Below are 17,725 nucleotides of genomic sequence, written 5' to 3' on the forward strand. Positions count from 1 at the left end.
CCAGTACGGTACCGAGCTTTGTGTTGCCATCTTCGCAATTGGGGCACAACCCTTTTTTGTGATCCTCTAACATGCGATCGAACTTCAGCTTCTCCTTTTGACTTTCGCATTGCGTCCTTGCATTGACAATGACCCGGCGGAGATCATCATCATCGGGCACTGGTTCCTCTTGATCTTCAGCAGCTTCCCCCCTTGCAGCATCATTGGGCACATCGTCTGGTTCCTCTTGATCTTCAGCAGCTTCCCCCATTGCAGCATCACCGTATTCAGGGGGCACATAGTTGTCATTGTCCTCTTCTTCTTCGCCGTCTTCCATCATAACCCCTATTTCTCCGTGCCTCGTCCAAACATTATAGTGTGGCATGAAACCCTTGTAAAGCAGGTGGGTGTGAAGGATTTTCCGGTCAGAGTAAGACTTCGTATTCCCACATATAGGGCATGGACAACACATAAAACCATTCTGCTTGTTTGCCTCAGCCACTTCGAGAAAATCATGCACGCCCTTAATGTACTCGGAGGTGTGTCTGTCACCGTACATCCATTGCCAGTTCATCTGCATGCATTATATATAATTAAGTGTGTCAAAAACCATTACAGAACATCATGAATAGATAATTAAGTGACCAAATTAATAGAAGTTCATCATCACATTAAAACCAAAGTACATACATAGTTCTCATCTAACAACATATATATGGCTCTCCAGAGCATCTAATTAAACCATACATTGAAACTATGTAAAACATTTCAATGCGAAAACAAATGCGATCATAATCGCAACCAAGGTAACAATTGATCCAACAGCATAATGATACCAAGCCTCGGTATGAATGGCATATTTTCTAATCTTTCTAATCTTCAAGCGCATTGCATCCATCTTGATCTTGTGATCATCGACGACATCCGCAACATGCAACTCCAATATCATCTTCTCCTCCTCAATTTTTTTTATTTTTTCCTTCAAGTAATTGTTTTCTTCTTCAACTAAATTTAACCTCTCGACAATAGGGTCGGTTAGAATTTCCGGTTCAACCACCTCCTAGATAAATAAAATCTATGTCACGTTGGTCGGTATATTTGTCATAAACAATAAATGGACCAAATAGTTATAAAAAGATAATATATACCACATCTGAATCATAGACAGGACGAGGGCCGACGGGGGCGGATACCAAAACCATCGCACTATGTAATAAGAAGGAATAATAAAAGTAACAAAATTAGACAAGTAACTATCTAAAGTAAGAATTTTTTTCCTTTCAGAAAGAAGATAAGAACAAGAGGCTCACCACGGTGGTGCTGGCGACGAGATCGGCGCGGGCGATCGACGGCGGTGAAGACGGGGACGGGACGGGACGGACCGCTATACCTAGACAAATCTCGGGGAAAATGGAGCTCGGAGGTCGAGTTTCGAGAGGAGAAAGATTAACTAGTGTGGCTCAGACATTTCATCGAACACCTCATGTGCATAGCAGGTGAGCTAGAGCACCCAAATGCCCTCCCCTCGCCGGCCAGAAAAAACAGAGCATTGTGGAGTGCTCTGCTGTGACGATGGGGTATATATAGGGAACTCTTTGGTCCCGGTTCGTGGCACCAACCGGGACTAAAGGCCTTTGGTCCCGGTTGGTGCCACGAACCGAGACCAATGCCCCCTTTAGTCCCGGTTGGTGGCACCAACCGGGACCAAAGGCCTTGTGCTGCCCCGCGTCAAAAGTTTAGTCCCACCTCGCTAGTTGAGAGGGCTCGAGAGTGGTTTATAAGCGCTGCTGCGCCCACCCTCTCGAGCTCCTCTCAACTGCAGGCTTTCGGGCCTAACTGTTCTCTTTGCCCGTGGGGCCTACTGGGCCTTCTGCGGGTCTGAATCCTAGCCCATGGATGGGTTTCAAGTCGTATTCAGGCCATGGTGGCCCAGTAGGTGGCATAATTTTTTTTCTCTGTTTTTTGTTTTCTCTTTTGCTTTATTTGTTTTGTTTTGTTTCTACTTACAACAAAAACTTATTTATTTTATTTCTAATTACTTATGTATTTTACTTTAATTATTTTATTTTTATTTATTTTACTGCTGCTATTTTTATTTATTTTACTGCTGCTATTTTTATTTAATTTATTAAGGTTTATTTATTTTAGTTACTATAGTTTATTTTATTTTATTTTATTAAGGTTTATTTATTTTTATTTATTTTATTAAGTTTTATTTATTTTATTTACTATAAAAATGAACATAGATGCGCTTATAGAGGAAATTCAACCTGAATTCATAATAAATTTCTATGAAATTTATTGTGAATTTAGGTCAAATTCCCTGTATAAGGGCATCTATTTTCACTTTAAGAGGAGCTCAACAAGGCAGAGAGGGACGGGCTTATAAACTGGTGTGAGCGCCCTTCGGTTGGCGAGGTGGGACTAAACACTGGCCGCAAATAGGACCAGCCCTTTAGTCCCGGTTTGTGGTATGAACCGGGACTAAAGGGTGGTGGGCCAGGAGCGTGGCCCATTGGTCCCGGTTTGTCCCACCAACCTGGACCAAAGGGTGCGAACGAACCGGGACCAATGCCCCCACGAGGCCCGGCAGGCCCCTGGCCGCACGAACCGGGACCAATGCTCACATTAGTCCCGGTTCGTGACTGAACCGGGACTAATGTGAATATTGCCCTGTGACCAAAGCCCAGTTTTCTACTAGTGTCATCATGCACAACCCCGATGACAAGCCAAGCAATTGTTTCATACTTTAGTAATCTAAAACTTTTTTCAACTTTCACGCAATATATGAGCGTGAGCCATGGATATAGCACTATGGGTGGAATAGAATATGATGATGGGGGTTATGTGGAGAAGACAAAAAAGGAGAAAGTCTCACATTGACGCGGCTAATCAACGAGCTAGGGAGATGCCCATCGATTGATGTCAATGCAAGGAGTAGGGATTGCCATGCAACGGATGCACTAGAGCTAAAAATGCATGAAAGCTCAACAAAAGAAACTAAGTGGGTGTGCATCCAACTTGCTTGCTCACGAAGACCTAGGGCATTTGAGGAAGCCCATTGTTGGAATATACAAGCCAAGTTCTATAATGAAAAAGTCCCACTAGTATATGAAAGTGACAAAACAAGAGACTCTCTATCAAAAAGATCATGGTGCTATTTTGAAGCACAGGTATGGAAAAAGGATAGTAGCATTGCCCCTTTTTATATATTTTTTGGGCCTTTTTTTATTGGCCTTTCTCTTTTTTTCGGGACAATTCTCTATGAATGATGATCATCACACTTCTATTTATTTACAACTCAATGATTACAACTCGATACTAGAACAAAGTATGACTCTATATGAATACCTCCGGCGGTGTACCGGGATGGGCAACGAATCAAGAGTGACATGTATGAAAAAATTATGAACGGTGGCTTTGCCACAAATACGATGTCAACTACATGATCATGCAATGCAATATGACAATGATGAAGCGTGTCGTGATAAACGGAACGGTGGAAAGTTGCATGGCAATATATCTCGGGATGGCTATGGAAATGCCATAATAGGTAGGTATGGTGGCTGTTTTGAGGAAGATATAAGGAGGTTTATGTGTGATAGAGCGTATCGTATCACGGGGTTTGGATGCACCGGCGAAGTTCGCACCAACTCTCAAGGTGAGAAAGGGCAATGCATGGTACCGAAGAGGCTAGCAATGATGGAACGGTGAGAGTGCGTATAATCCATGGACTCAACATTAGTCATAAAGAACTCACATACTTATTGAAAAAATCTACAAGTCATCAAAAACCAAGCACTACGCACATGCTCCTAGGGGGATAGATTGGTAGGAAAAGACCATCGCTCGTCCCCGACCGCCACTCATAAGGAGGACAATCAAAGAACACCTCATGTTTCAAATTTGTTACACAAAGTTTACCATACGTGCATGCTACGGGACTTGCAAACTCCAACACAAGTATTTCTCAAATTCACAACTACTCAACTAGCACAACTTTAATATCACTACCTCCATATCTCAAAACAATTATGAAGCATCAAACTTTTCTTAGTATTCAACGCACTTATAAGAAAGTTTTTATTAATCTTGGATGCCTATAATATTAGGACTAATTTCCCAATTTAAGCAAATTACCATGCTATTTTGTAGGACTCTCAAAATAATATAAGTGAAGCATGAGAGTTCATATATTTCTTCAAAATAAATCCACCTCCGTGCTCTAAAAAATATAAGTGAAGCACTAGAGCAAACAACAAACTACTCCGAAAGATATAAGTGAATATCAATGAGTAGTTGAATAATTATGCAACTATGTGAAGACTCTCTAAAATTTAAGAATTTCAGATCTTGGTATTTTATTCAAACAGCAAGCAAAGCTAAAGAAAATAAAATGACGCTCCAAGCAAAACACATATCATGTGGTGAATAAAAATATAGCTCCAAATAAAGTTACCGATGGACGAGGACGAAAGAGGGGATGCCTTCCGGGGCATCCCCAAGCTTTGGATCTTGGTTATCCTTGAATATTACCTTGGGGTGCCTTGGGCATCCCCGAGATTAGGATCTTACCACTCCTTATTCCATATTCCATCGAATCTTTACCCAAAACTTGAAAACTTCACAACACAAAACTTAACAGAAAACTCGTAAGCTCCGTTAGTATAAGAAAATAAATCACCACTTAGGTACTGTTTTGAACTCATTCTAAATTCATATTGGTGTAATATATACTGTATTCCAACTTCTCTATGGTTCATACCCTCCGATACTACTCATTGATTCATCAAAATAAGCAAACATCACATAGAAAACAGAATCTGTCAAAAACAGAACAGTCTGTAGTAATCTGTATCATTCGAATACTTCTGTAACTCCAAAATTCTGAAATAAATTGGTGGACCTGAGGAATTTATCTAGTAATCATCTGCAAAAATAATCAAGTAAATAGCACTCTCCAGTAAAAAGTTTTAGCTAATCTCGTGAGCGCTAAAGTTTCTGTTTTTTACAGCAAGATCATAAAGACTTCACCCAAGTCTTCCTGAAGGTTCTACTTGGCACAAACACTAACTAAAACATAAAACCATATCTAACCAGAGGCTATATGGATTATTTATTACTAAACAGAACCAAAAAGCAAGAAACTAAAATAAAATTGGGTTGCCTCCCAACAAGCGCTATCGTTTAACGCCCCTAGCTAGGCATGATGATTTCAATGATGCTCACATAAGACATAAGAATTGAAACATAAAGAGAGCATCATGAAGAATATGACTAGCACATTTAAGTCTAACCCACTTCCTATGCATAGGGATTTTGTGAGCAAACAACTTATGGGAACAATAATCAACTAGCATAGGAAGGCAAAACAAGCATAACTTTAAAACTTTAAGCACATAGAGAGGAAACTTGATATTATTGCAACTCCTACAAGCATATATTCCTCCCTCATAATAATTTTCAGTAGCATCATGAATGAATTCAACAATATAACCAGCACCTAAAGCATTCTTTTCATGATCTACAAGCATAGAAAATTTACTACTCTCCACATAAGCAAAATTCTTCTCATTCGGAATAGTGGGAGTATCATAAGAAACTCGAATACTATAAATTGTTTCCACATTAAAAGAGTAATATTCAGAAAAAGGGTAATCATAATCATGACAAGTTGTATAAATATAATCATCACTACTTTTTATAGCCTAAGTTTCATCACAATAATCATCATAAGTAGCAACTTTGTTCTCATCATAATCAATTGAAACCTCTTCCAAGATAGTGGAATCATTACTAAATAAAGTCATGACCTCTCCAAATCCACTTTCATAATTATCATAATAAGATTCAACATCCTCCAAAATAGTGGGATCATTACTTCCTAAAGTTGACACTCTTCCAAACCCACTTTCATCAATATAATCATCATAAGTAGGAGGCATGCTATCATCATCATAAATTTGCATATCAAAACTTGGGAGACTAAAAATATCATCTTCATTAAACATAGCGTCCCCAAGCTTGGGACAAACATTAATTGCAGCAAATATATTCTCAAAAACATCATCTTCATCAAACATAGCATCCCCAAGCTTAGGCCTTTTCATATCATAAGCATAATCACTCTCATCATTAATAGTATGGATAGCACCAATAGTATAGCAATTATCATCATCACGATGAGTAATAGGAGCAACATCATTTGGGAGAGATACCTTTCTACCTTTGCTTCTCCGTCTTTTCTTTTTATTCTTCACATCATGTGTGGGTTCAATCCTCTTTTTTGAGCTCCTTATTAATGAGATTGGTTGAATAGAAAGCTCCTCCTCGTTACCTGATTCATCATAAGAAATAATAGGAGAATATTGGGAAGTCTCTTCCCTTTCGTTAGTATTCTCTTCATCTTCTATTTGTTTTCTTTTCTTTATGTAGTTGGCAATATAAGGATTTTCAATGCAATTCACCGCACAATACATATAAATTTCTTCTAGATCAACAAGGAATTTCTCAAGGTTATATTCTGGAATATGCTTAGTTTGACGTTTCATTTCTTCATAACCCAAAAGCAAACTAAGTTCATTATGATGTGCAAGGGAAATCAAGTCATCAAAATTTTTGGACACGATTCGATCATGAAACAATTTTCATTTGATATTTAAATGACCATGTTCATTGCAAAGTTCACAAGTATGGCGAAGAAATTTAAAATTTTCAGCACAAACATCTAGCCTTTCTTGCAACCATTTAGTTTCCAAATACTTATGCCTCTTGCAAAATCTATTTTCCCCAATTGGTGTGTACTTGCAAGCTCTATGTACTCCACAAAAGTTGACATGCTTATAAGAGACATTTTCATCATGACTAGTGCAATCATCATTAGTACCATGGATATTCAAAGAGTTCATACTAACAACATTGCAATCATGCTCATCATTCAAAGATTTAGTGCCAAACATTTTAATGCATTCTTCTTCTAATACTTTGGCACACTTTTCCTTTCCATCATACTCACGAAAGATATTGAAAAGATGAAGCGTATGAGGCAAACTCAATTCCATTTTTTTGTAGTTTTCTTTTATAAACTAAACTAATGATAAAACAAGAAACTAAAAGATTCGATTGCAAGATCTAAAGATATACCTTTAAGCACTAACCTCCCCGGCAACGGCGCCAGAAAAGAGCTTAATGTCTACTACACAACCTTCTTCTTGTAGACGTTGTTGGGCCTCCAAGTGCAGAGGTTTGTAGGACAGTAGCAAATTTCCCTCAAGTGGATGACCTAAGGTTTATCAATCCATGGGAGGCATAGGTTGAAGATGGTCTCTCTCAAATAACCCTGCAACCAAATAACAAAGAGTCTCTTGTGTCCCCAACACACCTAATACAATGGTAAATTGTATAGGTGCACTAGTTTGGTGAAGAGATGGTGATACAAGTCCAATATGGATGGTAGATATAGGTTTTTGCAATCTAAAAATATAAAAACAGCACGGTAACAAGTGGTAAAAGTGAGCATAAACGGTATTGCAATGCTAGGAAACAAGGCCTAGGGTTCATACTTTCACTAGTGCAAGTTCTCTCAACAATAATAACATAATTGGATCATATAACTATCCCTCAACATGCAACAAAGAGTCACTCCAAAGTCACTAATAGCCGAGAACAAACGAAGAGATTATGGTAGGGTACGAAACCACCTCAAAGTTATCCTTTCTGATCGATCTATTCAAGAGTCCGTAGTAAAATAACATGAAGCTATTCTTTCCGTTCGATCTATCTAGAATAACACCTTAAGATACAAATCAATCAAAACCCTAATGTCACCTAGATACTCCAATGTCACCTCAAGTATCCATGGGTATGATTATACGATATGCATAACACAATCTCAGATTCATCTATTCAACCAACACAGAGTACTTCAAAGAGTGCCCCAGAGTTTCTACCGGAGAGTCAAGACGAAAACGTGTGCCAACCCCTATGCATAAGTTCACGAGGTCGCGGAACACGCAAGTTGATCACCAAAACATACATCAAGTGAATTACGTGAATATCCCATTGTCACCACACAGATAAGCACAGCAAGACATACATCAAGTGTTCTCAAATCCTTAAAGACTCAATCTGATAAGATAACTTCAAAGGGAAAACTCAATCCATTACAAGAGAGCAGAGGGGGAGAAACATCATAAGATCCAACTATAATAGCAAAGCTGGCGATACATCAAGATCGTATCACCTCAAGAACACGAGATAGAGAGAGAGATCAAACACATAGCTACTGGTACATACCCTCAGCCCCGAGGGTGAACTACTCCCTCCTCGTCATGGAGAACGCCGGGATGATGAAGATGGCCACCGGTGAGGGTTCCCCCCCTCCGGCAGGGTGCCAGAACAGGGTCCCGATTGGTTTTTGGTGGCTACAGAGGCTTGCGGCGGCGGAACTCCCGATCTATTCTGCTCCCCGATGTTTTTAGGGTATATGGATATATATAGGCGAAAGAAGTCGGCCAGGGGAGCCACGAGGGGCCCATGAGAGTGGGGGGCGCGCCTCCCTGCCTCGTGGCCACCTCGTTTCTTTCCTGACGTACACTCCAAGTCTCCTGGATTGCTTCCGTTCCAAAAATAACTCTCCCGAAGGTTTCATTCCGTTTGGACTCCGTTTGATATTCCTTTTCTACGAAACACTGAAACAGGCAAAAAAACAGCAATTTGGGTTGGGCCTCCGGTTAATAGGTTAGTCCCAAAAATAATATAAAAGTGTATAATAAAGCCCATAAATCATCCAAAACAGAATATAATATAGCATGGAACAATCAAAAATTATAGATACGTTGGAGACGTATCAGTTGCTTCTCTCAAGAAAGCATAAGTATTACGGTGGGTGAACAAATTACTGTCGAGCAATTGATAGAAAAGTGCATAATTATGAGAATATCTAGGCATGATCATGTATATAGGCATCACGTCCGCGACAAGTAGACCGACTCGTGCCTGCATCTACTACTATTACTCCACACATCGATCGCTATCCAGCATGCATCTAGAGTATTAAGTTCATAAGAAGAGAGTAACGCATTAGGTAAGATGACATGATGTAGAGGGATAAACTCATGCAATATGATATAAACCCCATCTTTTTATCCTCGATGGCAACAATACAATACGTGTCATTTCCCCTACTGTCACTGGAATCGAGCACCGCATGATTGAACCCAAAGCTAAGCACTCCTCCCATTGCAAGAAAGATCAATCTAGTAGGCCAAACCAAACTGATAATTCGAAGAGACTTGCAAATATAACCAATCATACATAAAAGAATTCAGAGAAGATTCAAATATTGTTCATAGATAATCTTGATCATAAACCCACAATTCATCGGATCTCGACAAACACACCGCAAAAAGAGTTACATCAAATAGATCTCCAAGAAGATCGAGGAGAACTTTGTATTGAGATCCAAAGAGAGAGAAGAAGCCATCTAGCTAATAACTATGGACCCGAAGGTCTGTGGTAAACTACTCACACATCATTGGAGAGGCTATGGTGTTGGTGTAGAAGCCCTCCGTGATCGATGCCCCCTCCGGCAGTGCGCCGGAAAAGGCCCCAAGATGGGATCTCACAGGTACAGAAGGTTGCGGCGGTGGAATTAGGTTTTGTGGTGCTCCCTGATGGTTTCGGGGTACGTAGGTATATATAGGAGGAAGAAGTAGGTCGGTGGAGCAACGAGGGGCCCACGAGGGTGGAGGGCGTGCCCCCCTGCCTCGTCGCCTCCTCGTTGATTGCTTGACGTCCACTCCAAGTCTTCTGGATCACGTTTATTCCAAAAAACACGCTCCCGAAGGTTTCATTCCGTTTGGACTCCATTTGATATTCCTTTTCTGCGAAACACTGAAATAGGCAAAAAAAATAGCAATTTGCACTGGGCCTTGGGTTAATAGGTTAGTCCCAAAAATAATATAAAAGTGTTTAAATAAGCCCATTAAACATCCAAAAAAGAATATATAATAGCATGGAGCAATCAAAAATTATAGATACGTTGGAGACGTATCAGAGACACATCTCCGGTCAATAATCAATAGCGGAACCTGGATGCTCATATTGGCTCCTACATATTCTACGAAGATCTTTATCGATCATACCGTATAACAACATATGTTATTCCATTTGTCATCGGTATGTTACTTGCCCAAGATTCGATCGTCGGTATCATCATACCTAGTTCAATCTCGTTACCGGCAAGTATCTTTACTCGTTCCGTAATGCATCATCCCGCAACTAACTCATTAGTCACATTGCTTGCAATGCTTATAGTGATGAGCATTACCGAGAGGGCCCAGAGATACCTCTCCGATACACGGAGTGACAAATCCTAATCTCGATCTATGCCAACTCAACAAACACCATCGGAGACACCTGTAGAGCATCTTTATAATCACCCAGTTACGTTGTGACGTTTGATAGCACACTAAGTGTTCCTCCGGTATTTGGGAGTTACATAATCTCATAGTCAGAGGAACATGTATAAGTCATGATGAAAGCAATAGCAATAAAACTAAACGATCATTAATGCTAAGCTGACGGATGGGTCTTGTCCATCACATCATTCTCTAATGATGTGGTCTCGTTTATCAAATGACAATACATGTCTATGGTCAGGAAACTTAACCATCTTCGATTAACGAACTAGTCTAGTAGAGGCATACTAGGGATACTCTGTTTGTCTATGTATTCACACATGTATTAAGTTTCCGGTTAATGTAATTCTAGCATGAATAATAAACATTTATCATGATATAAGAAAATATAAATAACAACTTTATTATTGCCTCTAGGGCATATTTCCTTCATGATGAGCATGGCGAACATTCACACATCTAGTCCTTACACGTAAACTATACCTGCGATGGCGACAGCGCTGATGACGTGCACCACCAGGAGGATGGCGACGCCGACGAAGAACTACGACAATACAACGTTGCGCCTCGGCCTTGTGTCGTCTATGTAGCCCAACGACTTGCACAAGTGTGGCGTGCATGCGTTTAAGTCTGTTGTGTGCGTGTTAATTAAATATGTGTTTAAGTATGTTGTGTTTTGTGAGTGTATGTTTAACACGAAGTTCTGTTTTTTATGAGAAATTAAAACAAAGTTGTGTGGGCGCAGTTGTTAGGGTAAGTGGGCTTCAGCAGATGATCGCTGGTTCGATTCTCCTGCAACTCATAGTGTTTTTTCAGTGACAGACGGGCCCACGTAGATAGAGAGAGGGTGCTGTGGTGTTTGACCAGTCAACAAAGTAAAATACAGAGCTATATGGTGAGCCAGTGACCGTATAATCACCTCAAGTCATATATAATGACCATATTAACCGTATTCTTAAGTACAGTGACCAAAGTAAGCTTTTGACACAAGTCTAATGACCGCGGCCGCATTTTACTCTTTAGTAAACTTCACCTATTCGTGCAGATAGACTAAATGTAGATACATTAGGTTCAGTTGATTTGGTGGAAATTCGGGTTGAGGAAAATAAGGACTGTATATGCATTTTTTTTGCCTATACCGATGACATAAGCAGTAAAGTCCGAAATAATCTGTTTACTCTATTTATGTGAAAAAAAATTATTAATGTATTTTAAACAACCATGGAATTTTTAAAAAGTGTTTGTATACTTCAAAATTGTTCGCGAAATTCAAAAAATGTTCACACACTTTATGAAAGATGCTCATGTAATTAGAATTGTTTATAAATTTTAAAATGTTCATGAATTAAAAAATGTTAGTGAACTTAAAAATTGTCGATGAATTTTTAAAACGTTGGCAGTCTTGAAAACATTCATGAATTTTAAAATATTGAAAAATTTGAACAATATTCATGAATATACGTTTACAAATTTGAAAAGATATTCTTGAATTGAATAAAAAGGGAAATAAAAAAACAAAAAAATGGGAAAACAGATGAAACTTTCCTAAGACCGCTTGAAAGGTTCCAATACTAACCGGACAACCGCTGACGGGCCGGCAGAATAGGAGCGTACAGTGGGCGAGCGCTATCTTTGGTTGTTGATGTAAGCGATACATAGGATTCCTGATAAGTTAGGGCATGTGTCGAAGAAAAAAAAGACAAGTAAGGGTATGAGTTGTTGATAAGATAGCGGAAATCCAACTCGATGCCCAGGCTCATCCGCTGCCGGTCTGAAAAAGCATCAAAACAAATACTAGAAAAAATAAAAAAAATCATTTTTTTGTGTGGTAGATAATTTGATGTGTAAGATCCGCTTCAAATTTTAACTCATTTGGACATCTGAGCAGCTCTCGGCAAAAAAGACAAAATCAGGTCAGAACAGTACATGAGCAGTGCACTTTTTTACAGACCCTAATTTTGTCTTTTTTGCCAAAAACTGCTCAGATGTCCAAATGAGTTGAAATTTGGAGCGGACCTCACGCATCAAATTATCTACCATACAAAAAAAGTTGGATTTTTTGGACTTTTTACTATTTGCTTTGATTTTTTTCATCAACGCGGGTGCAGATAAGCCCGGGAGCAGAAACTCCGCGTCCATAAGATAGTCCTATCTTAAACCTTGCATATAATTTAGAGATGACAATAAAATATGCTTACAATGGTTATCTCTTAGCCTTATCTGAGATAATTAGCTATTCCTAAACACATGATGAGACGCTAAGAGATCAACTCTTATTTGTGAGGAGAATCCTTTTCTGATGGATTCTCTTTCCTCCACCCCAGCATATATCTTATATAACATTTCTAAGGGATGAGTGGTAAGCTATATCAAAAACAATGAACAATAGAAGAAAAAAAAGCATTTCTAAGATAGCACCATTATACATGCCCTAAGCACGCTCTAGCAGCACCCTGTATTGACCGCTCCGGTTGTGTAGATTAGAAGAGACTCGTGAACAAGATAATTAATAAGTGTACAATTGTAACCAAACTTACCTTGAATCAACTGTGTATCATGAATTTGTCAAAATTCGTCAAAAAAGCTCAGAATATGAACACAAAATTCAACATATAGAGTGAACGAAACTAAAATCCGATCGCCTGAATGGAACCAAAACATCGAGGTGCATATTTTTCGTGTATTACTTATCATTCCGAGCTCGGGCTTATCTGCACCCGGTAAACAGTGAATTCAAATAAAATACTATTTTTAATAATAATCTGTCTTTTTTGCATGGAAACTGTTTGAGTACGTGAGTTTCGTGCCAATTTTCAACGCATTCGGACATCTGAGTAGCTCTCAGACCAAAAATGGGTCTAAACAGTGCACAAACAATAAACATTTTCACAAATAATAAATTTATCTTTTCGCTGAAAGCTACCCAGATGTTCAAATGCGCTGAAATTTGACACGGACATCATACACTCAAGAATCTTTCACCAAGAGAAAACCGGAATTTTTGAATTCTTTTTACTATTTTAAACAAAAAATTTACTGTTTGCTCACGGGCTCATCTGAGCCTTGGAGCCAAAACGCCCTGTCACAGCCATTTTGCGGTTTTTTTTTCTCCTTGCTTATAACCTTATAAAAAGTAAGAAAACTGTTTGCTCACATAAAAAATTACTAAGAAAAGAGGATCCTTTGACCCCCATCGTACGTGCAGGAAATGTATAGCATGATGGTTCCTCTGTTTCACAATGTTTGGAGAGTTGGAGTCCAACAGCAGCCAGCGATCGAGCTTCCACAAGCAAAGCAAAACAATCTCTCAATGCAATCAATCATTTTTCCATTTTATACACAAAGAGAACAAAAAATGCTGCTGTGGAGCTGCATGCTCTTTCTTACAGTGGAACCTGGAACAAGCTGCCTCGTATTGACACGGAGAGAAGACAGAGAAGGGACGGAGGCAATGATGGGAGGTCGCTGCCGTAAGCAAAGGTTTATTTAGCAGACGCAGGAAGGCAGGGTGAAGCCGTGGCACATGTAGGCCAGCACGATGTATATGATCGCCAGTAGGATGAGTATCACCGCGGCTCTGCAACGCAAACAGACAAGTCAACAAGAGTTAAATTTTACTGGTGAAGGTAAAACTGTTGCTCATTGGTGAGAGAAACATCTAAGAAGGAACTCTTTGAGCACACCCGTTCTACCTGCCACAGATTCGGCGCCTCTAGTAACTAGATGCAAAAAAGAAGTTACTAGATTAGTTAAATAAAAACAGCATAATCAGATTTCTAATGACAATCCTCCGCATAAAAGAAAAAGATTTCTATTGACAAATGTTTTGTGGATACAATGATCTTCTTTTTTCCTGCTAACATTGAAAGGCTCCAGTCAATGTTGCACGTCGAGACTCGAAAATGCAATGTAGTATAGACGGAGGGACTAACTATCCACAACCATGTTAATTGTTGGAGTCGACCGCTTAATTAATCTCAAGAGGCAAGATTGGAGATGTGCGACAATTGGGGTTGACCGCTTAAGGGTGCTGCCAATGCATCGGTGCTTGTGCTAAGCACATTAAATAGCTTAGCAACTATACTCTTCAATGTATAGGTGGTTAGCTTCTTGTAGCTAAGCTTTCTTCCTTTAAATGATTTAGCAACTAAATTTTTTCATGCATTGATGGGCTTCTTTCATTTAAATGTTTTGTCTAGACTCACGCGCTTGGCATTGTTTCTTTCTGAGGTCATCACACTCATCTCTCTTCTCTTAATTAACTTGTCACATCAGATTTTTCGTCTACATAACAGGTTTAGTACATGTACAAGGTGGAGCACTGGGAGAGGCCTAATTAATCTCAAGAGGCACAAGATTGAAGATGTGCGACAATCTGTGCCCATTTAATTATTATTAGACCACGAAAACTCACAATTTTTTTGAGAATGAAAGCGAGATTTTGAAAAGGAAAAGTAGTGGCTGAACCCACTCTCGGTGCACCAATGCAAAAATATATACCAAAACATTTTGAAAAATCTGAATTTTGTGGCAATGATTATCAACAGATGATAGAGAGGCTTGTCAAGTTTGGTGGTCAAATGACATCCGAGGAGAACTATACAAATTTTGGTCAAACAGTGCACATACATTTTGAGTAATTTTGTCTTTTTTGTATAGAGCTCCTCGCATGTATTTTGACCACCAAAATTACAAACCTCTCTAACATTTGTTGATGATCATTCCCACAAAGTTTGAGATTTTTTCGAAAAGTTTTGATATGTTTTCTTGCGCATGGTGCACCAAGGATGGGTGTAGAAAAACCACTCTCGAAAAAGGGAAAGTAGTGGCTGAACCCACGCTCCGTGCACCCATCCTTTTGAAAACTAAAGTTTATAATCAAAGCGCTCGACCAAAATTAGTTCAGAGGACATTTGCTTACGTGAGCTTCACGTTTCTCCACCACACAGTGTTCCTGAAACGCCGAGCTTGCCGCTTGAACCGCATCGTGTTTCCTTGCATAGTTGTTGTCTTGTCAACCAACATCTCCAGACGATCGCCTCTCTCGAGCACCTTGTCGATGTTATCGATCATAATACTCCGCACCTGCAAGGGAACAATAACTCAACAAACAACCGTTGAATTACGAGATAAATATCTAGGGCTACTGAAATCCAGAGCAAGAGCAAGGAATGTAACAGGGTCCACATTAATTCCATAAATTTCTCATCTTTGTGAACGAACTGTAAGTTAGCATGGGCTCTCTTGTCACATAAAGCAGATGAGGGTCACACACTTGAATTGCGCTAAGATTGTACTTGCTGGAAGGGAAGGATATACAAGAGAAACAACATAAGGCAATACCTGATCCATTTCACCCTTCATGCGGGTTATGCAATCGGCATTGGGGTCGTTCGAGTAATAGTCCATTTGCTTGCTCAAAACCCTCGAGAACTCGTCGTTCATCGCGTAAGCAAGAGCCGTGAGAGCTGCACGACCATACGTCTTGACAAACTTTCCATGGATATCTTCAAGAAACGCGAAGGGAATCCGTCCTGCAACATAGAGGAAGGTAGAGTTATCAACAAAAAGTTCTTGCAAAGAACTACGGATTATTATGCGATTGCTATCAATGTTAGCATCACGAAATGAGAATATAGTTATCATCCAGACCAAGTCGACTAGGAATTAATCTTTTTGCACGAACCGTTGAAGTTTTAGTGCCAAATACCAAGTGATACCACATCATCTTTTGGTCAACTGATAAATGAAGTGTTTATTAGTCCCAATGCTCGACGTCGAATGCAATGTAAAATCGGTGGGAATTTGGCAATTAATAATTAGCATGGTCAAACAAGTTGCAAACCCAATGGATCAATCTCCACATTAGGCTCTCGTAATGGTAGTATCATAGCTTATAATGCATGCCAGCTAGACCATTTCATGAGTTGATATAAAATTAAGCGGAGAAAGAGAATGTTGAGTATCATATCATAATACCGTATCATAATAAATATTGCAGGTTTTTTGCCCGTGCCCCCGTCATACACGTTTTTGGCCCATGCCGCTGTTTGTGGCCTCGTCAGGGGTTTTGCCCTGTTTTTCATGGCGCACGTGCAATTTTGTTCCCAACCGCTGTTGGACACGTTTTTTATGTGTGTTACTATGTGTCTTGCATGACAATAAATAACGTAATCTATAATATTATGCATTACAAATGTAATATCGTACACTATTAACTATTAGTATCATATGCATGATACTAACCACTGCGGACAGCCTTGGCACTCCACCCACACATGTTTCCACATGGCTTGTCGATCTGTAGTTGTTGCAATCACATCCACGAAACCCGCCCCAGATCCGGCCGCGAGACTTAATTATCGAAGAGGATGAGGTGCCTCGTCCACATGGGAATTATTCCGGCCGGCTCATCCACTCTTGATGCCTTGATCGCACGAATTCAATTCACCATAGGTAGGCGGCGATGCATTTTTTGAAAATTAATGGGCCGAGGAAGAGGACGGTGATTGATGAATTCCCGTCAATCAATATATGCATGGCGATGATTGTTGTAATGTGCTAGTAGTATACGATGACTTACGTCCTGACGCGGCGGTGGCGTCGTCGTCGGTCATGCAGAGCGCGGTGAGGCCGTCGGCGCGCATGACGTGGAAGACGTAGAGGCCCTGGGTGTAGGAGACGCGGCAGTCGGCGGCGGCGCCTCCGACGGCGGCGTGGAGGCGCTCGAGGATCTGCCGCGCGACGGCGCCGGCGTTGGTGGTGGTGCCCCCCGCGCCGTGCTCCGCCAGCACCGCCGCGCCCCGCGCCACCACCGCGTACTGGATCTTCTTTCCCATGGCCGCCCGCGATCACCCAACGAGAACGAGGGACGGGACGATCGATCCCTCCTCCGTCCGCCTCCCGCACGAGGAGGAGAAAACCGAGAAGAGGAGAGGAGAGGAGAGGCGCCGCGGCTGTTTGACACGGGCACGATCGCCTCCGCGATACGTCGTAGGAGTACTATACTCTAAGTAGGAGTAGTAATGGTGGTACGCCGTGATGCACATGCATGCGCGCGCGGGCGGTTTACTTTTCGGGGCCCGGCGGGCACGGGTGCGTGGAGCACGCTTTTAGTTTCGGGCCCGTCCCGTGCGTTCGAGCGATTGACTAGTTGGTTGTGTGAACGAATCTCTCAGTTTCAGGGCTGAGTTCCCTCCGTGCACGATACAACTACGAGCCGAGCCCGAGACGCGTATGCCATCGTAGTGTTTCCTTTGCGGTTTTTGCTGACGAGGGCACATGTTCAAAACTATTATCTAGTCCATGTTTTCTTTCTTCGAGAA

General features: G+C 40.6%; 1 protein-coding gene across 1 annotated transcript; it reads right to left on the reverse strand.

Moving 5' to 3' along the window:
* Positions 1-13,533: 13,533 nt before the first annotated feature.
* LOC109742337 (vesicle-associated membrane protein 711) lies at positions 13,534-17,398 on the reverse strand. Its single transcript, XM_020301421.4, has 4 exons — positions 16,984-17,398; positions 15,744-15,934; positions 15,322-15,485; positions 13,534-13,977 (listed from the first exon to the last, which is right to left on the reverse strand). The coding sequence occupies exons 1-4, from the start codon at positions 17,237-17,239 to the stop codon at positions 13,887-13,889; spliced, it is 702 nt and encodes a 233-aa protein (XP_020157010.1). The 5' UTR covers positions 17,240-17,398; the 3' UTR covers positions 13,534-13,886.
* Positions 17,399-17,725: the final 327 nt, after the last annotated feature.

The sequence above is a fragment of the Aegilops tauschii genome, chromosome 6 (genome assembly GCF_002575655.3).
Source record: "Aegilops tauschii subsp. strangulata cultivar AL8/78 chromosome 6, Aet v6.0, whole genome shotgun sequence".
Taxonomy (NCBI): domain Eukaryota; kingdom Viridiplantae; phylum Streptophyta; class Magnoliopsida; order Poales; family Poaceae; genus Aegilops; species Aegilops tauschii.